General features: G+C 42.6%; 1 protein-coding gene across 3 annotated transcripts in view; it reads left to right on the top strand.

Moving 5' to 3' along the window:
* Positions 1-1,062: 1,062 nt before the first annotated feature.
* The window catches only part of Shmt1 (serine hydroxymethyltransferase 1), a 29,111-nt gene continuing 12,512 nt past the window's right edge, over positions 1,063-17,661 (top strand). The window contains exons 1-6 of one of the 3 annotated variants that reach the window (XM_046456664.2): positions 1,093-1,230; positions 2,596-2,800; positions 6,756-6,870; positions 9,933-10,078; positions 12,257-12,372; positions 12,704-12,864. In XM_046456664.2, coding sequence (XP_046312620.1) covers positions 6,775-6,870; positions 9,933-10,078; positions 12,257-12,372; positions 12,704-12,864 — 519 coding nt within the window. In that variant the 5' untranslated portion in view covers positions 1,093-1,230; positions 2,596-2,800; positions 6,756-6,774. Of the gene's footprint in view, positions 1,231-2,595; positions 2,801-6,755; positions 6,871-9,932; positions 10,079-12,256; positions 12,373-12,703; positions 12,865-17,661 lie in introns of all 3 variants that reach the window. The other 2 variants (XM_046456665.2, XM_046456663.2) reach the window with 2 other exon arrangements.

Below are 17,661 nucleotides of genomic sequence, written 5' to 3'. Positions count from 1 at the left end.
CAGATTCACTTCATGTCAGTTTTCAAATACGTGTGTAGAGTTGCCCTTTGTTATTCTTTCATATTTGCAGGATTTGTAGGGATATTTCCTATTTCACTCCTGATGTCTGTAATCTGCTTTTTCTCTTATCTCCCCAATGTCCGCCTTTGTCAATCTTTCCAAAAAGTTTTCCAGTTTTGACTTTTCGGCTAACTTGCTTTGGGATTTATTGGTATTCCTCTATTGTTCTTCTGTTTTCAAGCTCATTGATTTCTGTTTTTACTTGTTTTATTATTTCCTTGTTTTTCCTTGCTCTCGGTTTACTGATTTTTTTCCCCTAGTTTCTTAAAGTAGGAGCTTAAATTATTCATTGGACTTTCCCATTTTTTGCTGGGGGTGGGGGTGGGGGTGGGATACCGGGGATTGAACTCAGGGGCACTCAACCACTGAGCCACATCCTCAGCCCTATTTTGTATTTTATTTAGAGACAGGGTCTCACTGAATTGCTTAGCGCCTCGCTTTTGCTGAGGCTGGCTTTGAACCGAGATCCTCCTGCCTGAGTCTCTCCAACCGCTGGGATTATAGGCAAGCGCCACCGCGCCCAGCAAGCAATTATTCTTAACAAGATCGAATATTTATTGAGTCTTTGTTATCTTCTCAGTGTTTTAGTCTGTTAATCCTTCCAAAGCCCTGCCAAAGGCAGTGCCTGGTCTAGGACCCCACTCTTAGTGTGTCGGTTGGAACCACGTTTGACCTGCTTAAATGAGCACTTCACTGACTGAAAAAGTTAAATATAAGTAACAAAATTCACCCATAACTCCTAAACCCTAGCAGGCCCGCCAGGGGGACTGTGGCAGGATCTTCGCTGTAAATCCCCGCTGCCTCCCCAGCAGCCAGCAACCGAAGGCTGAAGGTCCTCAGACTCCCCGCCCCAAAGTGAGCAGCTGCAACCAGAGGCTGCTAGCCAAGCCGGAGGATCTGGCCCCGCCCATCGCTTCAGTGCAGCCAATAGCGTCGGGGAGGAGGGGGCGCTGGCTCTGATTTGGCGCCCCCTGGGGCGGGGGCGGGGCGGGGCCTGACGGGGGCGGGGCACTCAGTCTCTGCGCGCCAAGTTCGGGTTGAGAGCGGACGCCGCGGATCACGCGGCTGGCCCGCGGCTGAGCGCAGGTAGGTGGGTGTCCAGTTGTGGTGCGATCCGCGGCGGCGGCGTGGGACTGAGGCGTAGCCATACACGTGCTGGGCTGCGTTCTGGTAGGTGGGCACCCTCGGGTCCTAGGGCCTCGGCGCCCCGGCGCTGTGCTACCCAGCTTTCCCGCCGCGCGCTTTCCCAGCCTCTGGGAAACCGAAATAACCGAGAGAGCTGCAGGTTGGCGCCTAGGCGGAGGGGTCCGAAGGCCGTCAGCCGCAGTTCTGGGTCCTGGGCACCTGGGTGTAGCGCGGATGGTGGCCAGTAGCGTTACGAAGGCTTATTGTGGGCATAATTAACCGCCCAGTGCTGAGCGCTTTTCTTATGCGAGTACTGTCGGGTTTTTTTCTTTAATATTTTGTTTTTTAGTTATAGTTGGACACAATATCGTTATTTTAATTATTTATTTTTATGTGGTGCTGAGGATCGAACCCAGGGCCTCGCACGTGCTAGGCGAGTGCTTCACCGCTGAGCCACAACCCCAGCCCCAGTGCTCTCGTTTTGAAGATAACTCCTTACCTCGTCCTCACTGCAAGTCAGTGGTAGTGGCGTTTCCCCATTTTGCGGATGAGGAGGGTGAGTCTGGGGGAGAGGAGCTGGGCAAAATGGCAGAACCCAGAATGGAGCCCGGATTGGTTTTTCAAAGCTGCGTTCCTCACTGCTGTCCACTTTGGGCGTGCTCCCAGATCCCTGTTGCCTGCAGTCTGCCACCCTCTGTTCTAGCTAAGAGATAGGCATTGCACTGTAGGATTCTTGGCCCCGTGCCTGTACTTCGGGGTTCTGACAGTTAAGTGACTGACCCTTGGTCGACTGAAGCTAGCACACTTGGAGACTTCAGTCAGGCAGTTTACTGGACCGGAAATACTAGTTATGGAATCAGATTTTGAATTTCTTACTTGAGGGGACTTGTAAGGACTTGTGGGTGATTGTGTTTTTATCTAGTGCAGTGCTCTGGGAAAAGACTTTGGAACTAAAGATAAGCCAGAGTTATGGTTCTGACTCTTCTGATTATATGACTTTAGACAAGTTAGCTCTCTGACCCTTGGTGTTCTCTGGAAAGCAGAGAACACAAGATCTGTGTGTGACGCAGACAGAAGTTGTTTTTTGTTTCTTGGCTTTGTTTGGGTTTTTTGTTTGTTTTCCTGGGAAGAAATGAATCTAGGGCTTTAGTCTGCAATATAGAGAAAACAACTTTGCATGCCTGCCCTAGAACCCTAGACATAAAATGTTATGACTCAGGAACAGGCCAGCAGTACTCCTTGTGGCCCCAGTGTGGGGTTCTGAAGACAGATCAGAGCCTGGAAATTCTAAGCTTTCTTCCCTTAAACACACCCACGTATCATTATTTAGAGAATTCGCTTTTATGTCAGTGGCAAAAATTATACTAAAAATTTATCACTAAACTAACTTTTATTTTTTTCCCCTCTTAGATTTCTTTGCTAAATATCTTCACTGTCCTGATGACTTCTGCTTCTTATTTTCTTGATGCACACTGTGTCCTTATCTTTCTTTAAACTTTCTGCACACCTCTTGTTACTCTCTGCTCAGATTCACTCTCCAGTCTAGTTGTTCAACAAGGAAGTTAGTTCCTTCAGCTAATCCCTGGCTGGATACTCTTGTGTGGCAACATTCCAGGTAAGATTCAGAGGCATAAGGAAGACTCGTCTCTTTATAAGTGTCTTCACTTACTAGGTCTTTTTCCCTGGGGTTGTGAGGATCATGGCACACAATGAATGGCAGTGCAGCTGGCGTGAGCCATATTAGACTGGGGTGCTCAGCAGATGTTACACTGGTAATGGTAATTAAGAAGATCCTAAAATCCCCAGTTTTGGGGGGACGGGGGTTAACCCAGGATTGATCTGAGGGGTATTCAACCACTGAGCCACATCCCCAGCCCTATTTTGTATTTAGAGACAAGGTCTCACTGAGTTGCTTAGTGCCTTGCTTTTTTGCTGAGGCTGGCTTTGAAGTCATGATCCTCCTGGCTCAACTTCCTGAGCTTTGGGTTTACAGGTGTGCGCCACCAGGCCCGGCTCCCAGGATTTTTTAATATCAATAATCACTGATGGTTTTTGAGTATTTACTCTGTGCCTGGCATTGTTCAGATTGCCTTTTGCCTGATGTTTCATTTAACTCACAACCAGCTTCTGAGCATCATTATCCTTGTGTTAGATGTGAAAATACTAAGACACAGGTATCAGTTACTGAGGGTGCTTATTAAGACATGGCAGAGTAGGATCTGAACCCAGAATCTGTGCCATTACTACGGCCTTTCTTGTAGTGAGCTTCAGCAGACATCTCCTCATGTGTGGCCCTTCACTGCTAAATCCAGGTGTCCAACTTGTGACACATCCCCCTGGGTTTTACTAGTTGTTAGTTTAAGATTTCACAAATGGATTGGGCAGTAGCTTGAGACCAAAGTTTTTAGGAAATGGTTTGAGACCATTTAAGCTGAAAATACATAACATCAAGGTAAAAATCTGTTTTCCTGTTCTTGCTCTGGTCCTTAGGCCTTTGAATCTAATTTTCTGTGGACACTACTTTGTTCCTCAGGCTTCGGTCACAGGACCCTGATTACTAACCTAAAGGTCTGACATACTGATCCTTAGCAAGTCCTACTTCTTCCTGTCTTAGGGCTTTACACTAAGCATTTGCTCTGCCTGTATTGCTCTTACCTCAAATCTCATATGCTTGGCTCCTTTTCACTGTTCTAATTTCATCTCAGCACTTTCTATGGCACAGCAAGTCTTTGTTATCTTCTCAGTGTTTTAGTCTGTTAATACTTAAAGTTGTTCACGCCCATTTGTTGTCCTTATAAGTATCATCACTATCTGTAACTATTTTGTGTATTTTTTGTTTTCTTCTTTATGATCTATTTCCCATCGAGCAGGGACTGTTTGATTAACTTCTGTATTCTTAGCACATAACTGTACATGGGACGTAGGAGCAACTCAGTAAATATTTGTTAAATGAATTAATTCAATGTAGGCTGATAGCTGTGAAATAGAGCGTTCAGATATCAAAAGCTTATTTAGAATCAAACATATGATCTAGCAATTCCACTTTGGGTATATACCCTAAAGAACTACAAAACAAAGACTTGAACTGGTATGTGCACTCACAATAGCCAAAAAGTAAAACCAACCCACATGCCGCACAAGAAATGAATGGATAAACAAAACATGGTAAATGCATACAGTGGAATATTATTTCAGCCTTGAAAAGGAAGGAAATTCTGATACATATATGGGCAAATCTTGAAGACGTTATGCAAAGTGAAGTAAGTTGGACACAAAATCCCAGATGATTCCACTGCTGTGAAGTACCTAGGATAATCAGATTTCATGGAGACTGAATGGTGGTTGTCAGGGGAGAGGAGGGAAAGGGTAGTTAAGGTTTAGTGGGTATAGTTTCAGCTTGGGCAAAGAAAGTTCTGGAGATGGGTGATGGTGTTATATTGACTATATAACAATGTGAATGTACTTAATGCCACCAACTCTATACTTAAAAATGGTTAAAATGATGAATTTTACATTTTATTACCATAAAAAGTATGTTTTTCAGCCAACCCTCAGATCTTAGGTACAGATACTATGTTACCTAAATATAGTATTAACTAAAAATGAGTTTTCCACTCTACATCTTAAAAAGTATATAGTTTCAGGACCTATCTCTTACTGTAATTAAGAATGCCCCAGGATAGTCCCCAAGAAAGGATAATAGATTGAGTTGGTGTAGTGTGTTTTTGGTTATCAAAAATACTCCTGTAGCTTTGGGATTTTGAATTGGTGAATATCATGATGTGTGGGAAAGCATGATACACACTACGATCTCAATCACACAAAATGGGATGTTGTGGTACACAACCATAGAATTGTAAAGTTGTACTATAGTTGTGTACAATGAATAAAAATGCATTCTGCTGTCACATATACCTAAATAAAATAAATTAATTAATTTTTAAAAAAGCAAAAAAAAAGGCGGGGGATGTTGTGTATGTATGTATACAATAAAAGGGACATGTCCAGCTAAGCTGCTTGTTGACTGGGTGACTTTGTTCTTGGTTGTATTTTTATTTTTTCTCTAATGCACATATTAACGTTAAAAAAATAAAAGCTATTAAAAAAATGCCCCAGGATATAAAGATTTGGCTGAAATTAGACTAAAAATCTTGAACCCCATTTGAATAAAAAATTCAGACCTTTTTCATATTTCAGAAAAAAAGCTTATTTAGGACTCAAGGAGATAGTGTAGGTCTAAAAGGGATATGTACTAATACTAATACTGCTGGAAGGGTGTGAGTGGGTATTTAATCCTACATGGTAATAAGAACAAGCTAGAAAACTCCAGGTGGGAGGGTGATGAGAGCAGGAGCAGACTGCTAGAGTGTGGGGGCACATTGCGGCTCTCACCCAGACTAGGAAGTAAGTGGTTCAGAATTATTATCTTAGAAAATAGATGGTTTGTGTGGGCAAAATGGCAACAAGTTGTTGTGCTGAAGTAGAATCTGGGAGTCCATGGGTGAAGGTCAATCCAGCACAGTGTTTGCCCCAGGAGAACTGAATTGAATGCTTTTTCCCCAAATGATTACAGGTCTGACCCTCCAGAGGGGAGGTTTCCAAATGCACTTTAGTTCTTTGGAGGTTAAGAAATATCTTGTGTTGCTGTCCACCTTTGAATCCTTTTTAACTTTGAATAGTTAATATTTAAAAGAAGTTTTGTTCTTTGGGATTCTAAGACCAGAAGGCCTAGGTTGGCTTTTTTTTTTTTTTATATTTATTTTTCAGTTAAAGGTGAACACAATGTCTTTATTTTACTTTATATAGTGCTGAGGATCGAACCCAGTGCCTCACATGTACTAGGCAAGCACTCTACCTCTTGAGCCACAACCCCAGCCCCACTAGTGAAATATTTTAAATCAACATTTGTTGTTTCATTTGTTTGATCATTTGGCAAATATTTTCTCTTTCTTCTTTTTTTTTTTTAATCCATTTTAGGGATTGAACCTAGGGCTTTGTATATGCTAAGCAAGCACTGGACCTCTGAGCTACATCCCCAACCCAAATATTCCTTCTTCGTGCATTGCTGTTCTGGGCTGTGGGTGATTTAAAAAGAAAAACACTGAGCAGTCACTTTGACTTGAAGGAACTTGGTTTATTCAGGGGTGAACTGTACTATAATATGAATAGTGAGGCAGCCATGCTCGTTCACTGTAGGTGAAGGCCTCCCAGGAAGAGGGTTTATGGGGGGGGAGTTGGAGAAAGAAGAGTCTGGTCCATAGTTTTAAAGGAACAGCAGGGCTGTTGTGGGTTGTGGCTCAGCAGTAGAGCCCATGCCTAGCACATTAGAGGCACTGGATTCAATCCTCAGCATCACATAAAAATAAACAAAATCAAGACATTGTGTCCAACTTACAAGAAAAAGGAACTGTGGTTTTGCAATAGATTGTGCTTGTGTGTATCAAGCAGTTCTGAGGGAAAGGCTAAAAAAGTATGTCAGCACTTTAGCAACTGGAGGGAACTTACAGATTGTGATGAGCTTTGCCTCAGTTTAATATTTAAAGTCACATATAGTTTTCCTGTTTTTCTAGGCAACTTGGAACCAATACAATGGCAACTCCAGTCAATGGGACCCACTGGGATCCTGCTGTGTGGTCTTCCCATGATAAGATGCTGGTGCAGCCCCTCAAGGACAGTGACATTGAGGTGAGATTTGTGAGGTCTTCGCCCTATTTTTACATCAGGTGTTTAAATCTCTAGTTCTTTTCCTCTCCCTATCCCTCTAACCACCATGATGGACAGATGGACAGATCTTTTTTTAGTTATAGGTGGACACAATATCTTTATTTTTTTATTTTTATGTGGTGCTGAGGATCGAACCCAGTACCTCACGCATGGTAGGCGAGCGCTCTACCTCTGAGCCGCAACCCCAGCCCAAACCACCATGATGGACAGATCTTACACATTCTAGGCCCAGCCCCTAAATCTTTGGTTCTAATCATGAATTAATTTTATTATGGACAGCCTTGCAAATATTGAAAGAGTATCAGATTGTGGGGCTGGAGTACAGTTCAGTGGTAGAGCATTTGCTAGTGGTAGGGGTAAGGGAGTAGTTTGCTAGTGGTAGAGCATTTGTGCTAGGCCTTAGATTTGATCCCAGCACCACACATATGAAAAAGACTGCGAAATTGTGGGGCTGGGGAAGTGGATCAAGTGGTAGCATGCTCACCTGGCATGCGCGCAGCGCTGGGTTCAATCCTCAGCACCACATACAAATAAAGATGTTGTGTCCGCTGAAAACTTAAAAAAAAAAAAAAAAAATAAGACTGCGAAATTGAAATTGAGTGGCTTGAGGCTTGAGAAAGGTTAAAAGTCCTTTGAGGCTAAATTTAGCTGTTTCTGCAAAGCGTAGAGCATCATGCTAGATGTTCTGGAGGAAGGTGGGGAGAGATTATAGAGATTGAACCTAATGTGTGTGTAATATATATATATATATTTTTTTTTTTAAGTTGTCAGTGGATCTTTATTTATTTGTATGCGGTGCTGAGGATCGAACCCAGGGCCTTACACATGCCAGGCAAACGCTCTACAACTGAGCCACAACCCCAGCCCCTGAACCTTTCTTTACAGTGCAGAGAGAGCATATCTATTTAGATGTCCAGAAGCATCTTTTTTTTATTTTTATAACAATGTTTGTTTGTTTGTTGTGGTACTGGGGATTGGAGCTAGAACTTCCTCATGTCCTACCTCTGAGTTATGTTCTCAGCCTTTTGTTTTTTTATTTTTTAATTTTGAGATAGTGTTACCAAGGCTGGCTTCAAACCTGGAATCCTCCTGCCTTAGACTGTTATGTAGCTGGGATTACAAGTGTGCATCACTGTGCCCAGCCCCCAATTTAATTTTTTTTAAATTTATATATGACAGCAGAATATATAATTCTTATTACATATATAGAGCACAATTTTTCATATCTCCGGTTGTACACAAAGTATATATTCACACCAATTCGTGTCTTCATATCTGTACTTTGGATAATAATGATCATCACATTCTACCATCATTAATAACCCCATTCCCCCTGCCCCCCGCTTTCCTCTCCATTCCCTCTGCCCTATCTAGAGTTTGTCTATTCCCCCCATGCTCCCTCTCCCTATCCCACTAGGAATCAGCTTCCTTATATCAAAGTAAACATTCGGCATTTGTTTTTTTTTGGGGGAGGGTTGGCTAACTTCACTTAGCATTATCTTCTCTAACTCCATCCATTTACCTGCAAATGCAATGATTTTATTCTCTTTTATTGCTGAGTAATATTCCATTGTGTATATATGCCACATTTTTTTTTATCCATTCATCTATTGAAGGGCATCTAGATTGGGCATCTAGATTTAGTTTGAGTCCATCCCATTTATTGATTCTTGATTTTAATTCTTGCGCCATAGGAGTCTTATTAAGGAATTTGGGACCTAATCCCACATGATGGAGATTAGGGCCTACTTTTTCTTCTGTTAGACGCAGGGTCCCTGGTTTTATTCGTAAGTTCTTGATCCATTTTGAGTTGAGTTTTGTGCATGGTGAGAGATAGGGGTTTAGTTTCATTTTGTTGCATATGGATTTCCAGTTTTCCCAGCACTATTTGTTGAAGAGGCTATCTTTTCTCCAATGCATGTTTTTGGCACCTTTGTCTAATACAAGTTAATTGTAATTTCGAGGGTTAGTCTCCATGTTCTCTATTCTGTACCATTGGTCTACCAGTCTGTTTTGGTTCCAAAACCATTCTGTTTTTGTTACTGTAGTATAGTTTAAGGTCTGGTATTGGGATGCCACCTGCTTCACTCTTCCTGCTAAGGATTGCTTTAGCTATTCTGGGTCTCTTATTTTTCCAGATGAATTTCATGATTGCTTTTTTCTATTTCTATGAGGAATGTCATTGGAATTTTGATCAGAATTGCATTAAATCTGTATAGGGCTTTTGGAAGTATGGTCATTTTGATAATATTAATTCTGCCTATCCAAGAGCAAGGTAGATCTTTCCAACTTCTAAGGTCTTCTTTGATTTCTTTCTTTAGGGTTCTATAATTGTCATTGTATAGATCCTTCACCTCTTTTGTTGATTCCCAAGTATTTTTTTTTTTTTGAGGCTATTGAAAATGGGGTAGTTTTCCTCATTTCCCTTTCTGAAGATTCGTCACTGATATACAGAAATGCCTTTGATTTCCCAAATCAAAGTTTGAAGTATGTTTTCTATTGAATCTATATCATTTTCCCACCATCATAAAGTGAAAAATATCTTAAATCTGTATTTGCAAATTTTTCCCCCCAAAAGAACCAATCAGCTATCACCCTAGTCCTCCCCAAACTTCCCAGCCCTAGGCAACCATTAATCTACTCTCTATCTCTCTGGATTTGCTGAAGCATCTTGTTGGTAAGGAAGAGGAGCAGGGAATGAAGTTCAGGGAGGGAGAAACTTGGTGGAAAGCAGGGATAAAAATAACAGGATGGTGTAGAATTAAAAATTAGGTGGGATGTGTAAAGATAATTTTCTTGCCAGAGCTGTGGTGCAAGCCTGTAAATCCCAGCAGCTTGAGAGGTTGAGGCAGGAGGATCACAAGTTCAAAGCCAGCCTCAGCAAAAACAAGGTGCTAAGCAATTCAGTTGAGACCCTGTCTCTAAATAAAATACAAAATAGGACTGGAGATGTGGCTCAGTGGTCAAGTGCCCTGATACCAAAAAGAAAACCAACTGTCCAGCATCTGTTTTCTTTTCATAAGGTTTACAACATCATTAAGAAGGAAAGTAACCGTCAGAGGTTCGGATTGGAGCTGATCGCCTCAGAGAATTTCGCCAGCCGAGCAGTTTTAGAGGCCCTGGGCTCTTGCTTAAATAACAAATACTCTGAGGGGTACCCAGGCCAGAGGTAAGTGAGTGTCTTCCAAGTCCTGTTTCTGACATAGTGATGTGAAGTGCTGAATGAGTGTAGAATCTAAACAACATGTAAACTTCAGAAAACAGGCTTCCCAGCTGGACGGAATGGTACACGCCTGTAATCCCAGCTACTTTCAAGGTCGAGGCGGGAGGATTACAATTCAGCCTCAGCAACATAGTGAGGCCCTAAGGAACTCATACAGACCCTGGTTCTAATAAAATATAAAAACGGGCTGGGGATGTGGCTCGGTGGTTAAGCACCCCTGGTACCAAAGAAAACAGGCTTTCCAATTGTTGAGTCTGTGCTCTTCCACTCCTGCCCTCCTGCATAGCTCTTCTATGATTTCTAGCCTGTGATACCACTGCTGTTCGTGGAGCAGGTATATTCAGGGTTACATTTAACAGTCTCTTTGGTAGCTTTCTAGAACAGCAGGCCAGGCTAATAAGGAGTATCATCCAACCCTGACTGAGAAAAGATCAGTGTCCTTTGAGGGATGTCACAAAAAATGACTGTTACTCTCATCTGTATCAGAGTGGCTGAGAAGTGAAATGGAACTTGTAGTGCAGGCTGAGTGTCTCATCTGAAATGCTTAGGACCAAGAGTGCTTCAGATTTCAGAGTTTTTCAGATTTTGGAATATTTGCATAGACTATACTGGTTAAGTATTCTAAATGTTCCAAAATTTGAAACTTTTTGTGATGCTGGGTTGCAAGGCAGGTAGGTTCTAATGCATTCTAGGCTCTACCAATGAATTATACACCCCACTCCCTTTGAAACTTTTTTTTTTTTTTTTTTAATGTTCCTTGTGATTTCTCCCATCCATGTTCAAAGTTAGAAAACTTAATGCATAAATTATTAGATTTGTGCTTAAGTACTTCAGTTTTGGAGGTGCTATTGTAAATGGTTTGTATTTTTTTATTTTAAATCCTGATTATTCCTGTGTTGCTGATATATGGGACATGAGTTGCCTTTTGTCTATTGGCCATCTACTTTACTTCTTCTATCTCCAACTTTCTTTGTCTGTTTTCTGTTTGTATAGCTGAATTGCTGAAACTGAGTATTTGTAAATAGAGTAACTTATTTTTATAGTTTTGGAGTCTAGGTAGTCCACGGTCTGGGAACTGCCTCTGGTGAGTGCCTTCTTTCTAGTGGGGACAGGGCAGAGTCCCAGAGCAGTGCTGGGCATCACACGGTGAGACCTTGGTATACAAGAAGCTTCAGATTTGGGAGCATTTGGGTTTCATATTTTTAGTTAGAGATGCTCAACCTGTATAAAATTTATTGTTATAAATGTTGGATTTACATGTGCAGTGATTACTTTTCTCAACTCTTTTGAACCAGTGTAAGCCATATATGTGTGTGTGCGTGTTCATACATACATATAGACATAGGTATGTGTGTATATATGAAATATATGTATATATTTTTTAATATTTATTTATTTATTTGTTTATTTTGAGATAGGATCTTTCTATGTTGCTGGACTTCAGTGATCTTCCTTCCTCAACCTCCCAAGTGCTAGGACTTTAGACAGTGCCACCATGTCCAGCTTCATTTGGGCGGGGGGGTTGTGGTACTAGAAATTGTACCCAGGGATATTCTACCACTGAGTTACAGCCCAAGCCCTTTATTTTTTATTTTGAGACAGAGACTCACTAAGTTTTCCAAATTGGACTGGAACTTGAGGTCCTCCTGCTTCAGCCTCCTAAGTTGTTGGGATTACAGGCATGCATCACCTCGCCTGGCCATCTGTTGTTTGTTTTTTACAGTCATTATCAGACAAAGAAAGTACAGAATAAGACATGATCTTGGTGAATGTTAGCATTTGTATTCCAATGGACACAGAAAAAGAAGGGTCATCCTTGGAGAATGAACTGTCATTCTATCCTGAGATGCCCCTGAAGTTCTCTATTGAAGTCTGAGGGTCAAATTGAAGGCTTTGTCTTTCTCCTACTGTGAATAACTACCTCTGCCTTGAGCTTTAGTAGATTTACTGAGTAACAACTTATATATCTCATTGGATCCTCCTACAACCTTATAGGACAAGATGGGGAGCTGAGACTTTCTCACTTCCTTCCACTGTATTCTTCCCACTCCTGAGCTTTGGCCTCTGCTAGGAGCAAAGGTCAGGGCCCACAGTGGATGTGGGGCTCCTGCTTCTCTCCCACAGGTATTATGGCGGGACTGAGTTTATTGATGAACTGGAAACACTCTGTCAGAAACGGGCTCTGCAGGCCTATCATCTGGACCCACAGTGCTGGGGGGTCAACGTCCAGCCTTATTCAGGTGATGACCACATCTAGATTGTCCCATGCAGCCCCTCCAGGCCAGGCCCCCAGGCTGATGTTTACAAAAGGAGTCCTAAGTAAGAAGTGAGCCAAAGAGACAGGTGTGTGCATCCTTCTCCACTGCCTTGGGCTCCCACCTCTGCACTCCCAGGAACTTCCCCTTCTCTTACTCTCAAGGAGACTGGTGCAGAGTTACCTCTTGGGGATTGGGGAGGTCATATTGGAGGCCAGGTGTGTTCTCAGCCTCTCCTGGATAATCGTCTAGTAGCCAAGCTCCTGGATGCCACTCAGGAAGAAATAATCATGCCTCTTCTGGCCTCCTGTTTCAGGCTCCCCTGCAAACTTTGCAGTGTACACGGCCCTGGTGGAGCCCCACGGGCGCATCATGGGTCTGGACCTGCCTGATGGGGGCCACCTGACCCATGGGTTTATGACAGACAAGAAGAAAATCTCTGCAACATCCATCTTCTTTGAATCTATGCCCTATAAGGTAAGAGATGATCTGTCTTCCATTCCCTTTCATTGGAAAACCTCCAGTATCTGACTATTCTTGTCAGTTTAAGTAGTTTTGTTCCTGTGACACTTCAGGAAACCCTACCTTGTACCATTTTCATTTCTCTGCCCTGGGGACTCCTTAGGCTCCCAGGGCCCACTAGGGACAGCTGGGATAGATGGTTTTGTTTTGTTTGTTTGCCATCTTAAGCAAAGAAAACACAGAATTTGACATGGTGCTACGACCATGGAGGGAGGGAGAGAGGGGAATAGGCAACAGCTGAGGAGGGTTCAGATGCAGCCAGGTGGTGGCCACCCCAGAACTAGGGGAACAGCACCTAGAGTAACAGCTCCTAGCAACCAGGTCAGCAGCAGCTCTACTCTCACCAAGAAACAATCTCGCCTGGTTCCCCTGTGGGCCAGCAGCTGCAACAAGGATTGCAGTGTCCCTGACTCTAGCCCCAGTAACACTGGCAATGGCCACAGACCTCCACAGCCTAGATAAACCCAGCCACTACCTACTCAGGGTTCCAGCCCACTCCTGCAGCCATCACTGACCACTTTGCACAGACCTGTCCTCAGCCAGCCACAACCAGCATGAGCCATGTGCCCAGAAAAGGAACCAGTACCCTGAGAACCAGTGCCCAGCGCTGCCTCTGGGGTTTGTGGGGCAAATTTTTAATGGGAGCTCCATCTGTGTAAATATGCAAGTTTAAAAAATGCATGGGGGTGGGGGCTCAAGTGAGACAGTGCTTTGTCTATAATAAACACTAAGGGCGATGGGTAGAAAAGAATAATGTGCATCATCTTTGTTGCCTGGTGTTGTGATTCTTTCTGGTGCCTAGGAGCCTTTCTTTGTGTGTGTCTTATTGTCAAATAGTGCCATTTCTGGTTGTTTTCTACTTGCTACCAGTAGAAAAAAGTCTTTAAACTTGCTAAATATTGGAGGTGTAATTTTCTTCTTTCAAGATCAAGCCAGTATTCCACATGGAAATCCCATGTTCTTTGTGGTGTCCTGTTGGTTGTCTGTGTTTGCTCAGAAAACACAGGGAATTGTGTGTGTGTGTGTGTGTGTGTGCAAGTGACTGTTTGTTTTATGGAAAGCCTAGGTGTTTCCAGTCAAAGATCTTCTCAGTGGCCCAGGTCAGCCTTGAAGCCAGATTTTTAAACATGTGACAACAATTAAAAAAAACACTTTTGTGTTTGGATTTAGAACATAAAAGCCGGTTTTCTACAGTTTCTTTTGCTATTGAAAGAGCTATGGTAGAAACCCCAGGATAGTGGCACTTACCCATAGTCTAGCCACATGGGAGACTAGTTTTTTTCATAAAAATTTTCCCACTGATAGACGCCTCAGCCTTCTGAGTTTTCTTTTGACCTGTGTCATTTATTTACACTGATTCCCGCCCCCCGTAGTTATGGTTTAATGTAATCGTTATTCAAATAGGAAAAATAATTTTAAAGACTTATTTTACTGGTGCTCACAATAATATTGTGTGGTTATTCCAGTTACTCATTTACTATCAGGGGCTGCCTTTTTCAGATGCTGGCATAATAACTGAAGATATCTTTTAAGAAAATGAAGTACATAATTCTAGAATGGGATCTTTTAGTTTTAAAGTTGTTACGACTCAAAGTCAAAGTTGTTTCTTTCCATTTTAACAAAACTGAATAACCTGTGGTTGTCTAGTTATAATTCAAAGACTGACATTGATCAGAAGAAGTCAATGAATAAAAGAATCTTCATTCTTCCCCCCACCCAAAGAAAAGCCAGTTTCTACTCTTTCTTTTGCTATTGCAAAAGCTGTGGCAGAAACCGCAGGATAGTGGCACTTACCCATAGTCCTGGCCACATGAGAGACAGAGGCAAGAGGATCGATTGAACCCAGAAGTTTCAGTCCAGCCTGGTCAACATAGTAAGACCCCATATCAAAAAAACCAACAACAACAACAAAAAAAGATTGTTTCAGAGGGTAATTATTGACTTGTTTTCTGGAGCCTTCTGGAGTCTTCTTGAGGCCTTGGGTATCTTCTTGCTTTTCTCTGTTCCTGAAGAATTCATTCTGGGCATTAGGAAATGAAGTCTTGTGTTCCAGTTCCCTCTGGCCATCCCCATCTTTGACATGCACTCTGTAGGCTGCAGCTCCCTGGGCATAATGGGAGCCTACCCTGTGGCAGGCCTGCCAGAGTGTGGAAAGGCAGGGCCCAGGACCCCAGCTGAGGCGAACCACAGGAGGCACAGCACATCTGGAGGGTGCTGTGAGTGGCACCCTCAAGTCCTCAGTTACCAGGGAGAAGACAGGCCTGATTGGCCTATGAGCAGCCACACATGCCATGCCTCTTCTGTAACAGTAGGTGTTCTGGAGTGGCTTTCCTGCTCAGCCTTTCCCTGGACCTCCTGCCTCTGTCTTCAGCCCTTAACCCTGCTCCACGGGACTCTTTGCAATTGCCTAATACAGGCCAGAATTCATTTCTTGGTGGAAGAACAGCAACACTGAGTTCTAGCCCACCTCTGCATGGTCTCCTCCTGTCTTCCTCTATCACTGGAATCCCTCCCATTCCCTGTTCCTGCAGGACTGAGGGGGTCTCTCTTCCTAGCCACCAGCCTCTGCACTGCCCTCACCCCACTGCAGTTTGTTATAAATGCCTGTGAATGCTCCAGGAGCATTAAAAAACAAAAACAAGCAAACAAACAAACAAAAACCAGTAAGATCCAAAAGTGAAAAGCTTTAAAAAACCTCCAACATTTAAAAAGAAAAACATGGAAGGATAGACCACCAATAGATTTTTTTGGTAATTATGGCTTAAAGAAAAGTTATAGGGGCTGGGTGTGTATCTCAGTGGCAGGGCACTTGTCTTCCATGTGTGAGACCCTGGATTCAATCAAGCACTCAAAAAAAAAAATTTTTTTTTTTTTTTTTTTTTAAAGAAATTGTTGAGATGGAATGCATTCTGTTGCCCAGCCTGGGCTCAAGTGATCTTTCTGTCTCAGGTCCCTGAGTAGCTGGGACTATAGGTGTGTGCCACCAGACCTGACCATGTCCACTTTTTTTACTGGGTGTCCGTTAGGATAAGTTTCACTGGGACAATGGATTCTTTATTCAGTTCAGAAAAACTACATGCTTAAAACCAAAATGGTCTTTTAACCTGACTCCTAGATGCTGTCTCCTCAGTGCCTAGAACTTTGCATGCAAGCCTCTGTAATTGTGCTGGATTGTAAGAGCTTCATCTGGGGATGACTACCAAACCTGGAACCTTTCACTCCAGGTGTGCTGGTAGTTTTTAGTAGGGCCCAGTAATTGAGGGAAAGGAAGGCTCAGGTTGGGGGCTGCAGACCATGAAGTTTCCCTTGGTACCTCCTCCCCACATCCCAGACTTGGGGGTTTGCCCTGCAGTAATCACCTTTCAATATGTTTACCTCCCCTTTGCCCATATGTTTTAACATGACTTTAATAAACTGAACTAAGATATGTGTTTAAAAAGATACATTTTGGTCTGGGGACATAGTTCAGTGGTAGAGCACTTGCCGCCTAGCATGCATGACATCCTGAATTCAATCTTGAATACCACACACACACACAAAAAAAACAATTGATTAATTTTGTGTTGCTGGGCTTTGAACTGAAAATAGGCTGTTTTATGTTTCACATTTAGTTCTACACTTAACATATCCATCTCCTTCAGTACTTTTCATTTATCCCTTAGTCAGCTATGTACCCTTGACCAACATGTCCCCATTCCTTCCCCCCAGCCTTTGAAAGCCACCATTCTCTCTGCTTCTTAGATTCCAGATATAAGTGAGATCATGAAGGTTTTGTCTTTCTGTACTTGGCTTATTTTACCTAGCTTGGTGTCCTTGAGGTTCATCCATGGTACCACAAGGGGAAGAACTCCTTTTTAAGGTGGATGGCCTTCCACTTCCCATTTTCCTCATTCATTTATTGGTGGACAGTGGGTTGCTTCCATGTCTTGGCTGTGGTGAACAGTGCTGTGGTGAACATGGGAGTACAGATGTCATTTTGGCAAACTGATTTCCGAGTTCTTAGGATATCCACGCAGAAGTGGGGATCACTAGATCTGAAATTTATTTCTGTGTGTTGTTTGAGGTAACAGAGAACCTTTTGTTTTCCATGTGGATACCCAGTTGGTCTAGAGCCATTTATTGAAAAAGCCATTCTTTCTCCACCGGAGTTTCCTGTCGCCACTGACATTGGCCAGATATCCTACATCACATGGAGTTCTGTTCTGGGGTGCTCTTCCTTCCATCAATCAGATTGTCTGCCATTCCACAAATATTGCCTTAATTACTAGCATTTTAAAATGCCTCTTGGACTGGGGTTGTGACTCAGCGGTAGAGCACTCACCTAGCATGTGCAAGGCCCTGGGTTCGATCCTTGGCACCAAATAAAAATAAATAAATAAATAAATAAATAAAAGAAAGAAAGAAAGAAAGGTATTGTGTCCAACTACAACTAAAAATAAATAAATAAATATTTAGGATGACTCTCAATAATGTTCTTGTTGTGAAGCTTCCACTGCACCTTGGTCCTCTCAAGTTAGGAACACAGGGATGGTGAAGGAAAACAGGTTTATTCAAAGCCATCCTTGAGGAAGACAGGAAACCTTTTCTGTTTAAAATCTCCATCTTCTGGGGCTCAGGAACATAAACAGTTTTTTTGTTGTTGTTTCTTGTTTTTGTTGTTTTGGGGGGTGGTGGTATCAGTAGTGGAAATTGAACCCAGGGACACTCTCCTCCTGAGTTACATCCCCAACCCTTTTTATTTTATTTTAAGGC

Source organism: Marmota monax, unplaced genomic scaffold, assembly GCF_021218885.2.
Source record: "Marmota monax isolate L192 unplaced genomic scaffold, Marmota_monax_Labrador192_F-V1.1 WCK01_AAM20220418_F8-fsc00501, whole genome shotgun sequence".
NCBI classification, from domain to species: domain Eukaryota; kingdom Metazoa; phylum Chordata; class Mammalia; order Rodentia; family Sciuridae; genus Marmota; species Marmota monax.
This window is presented reverse-complemented; position numbering and strand designations above follow the sequence as displayed.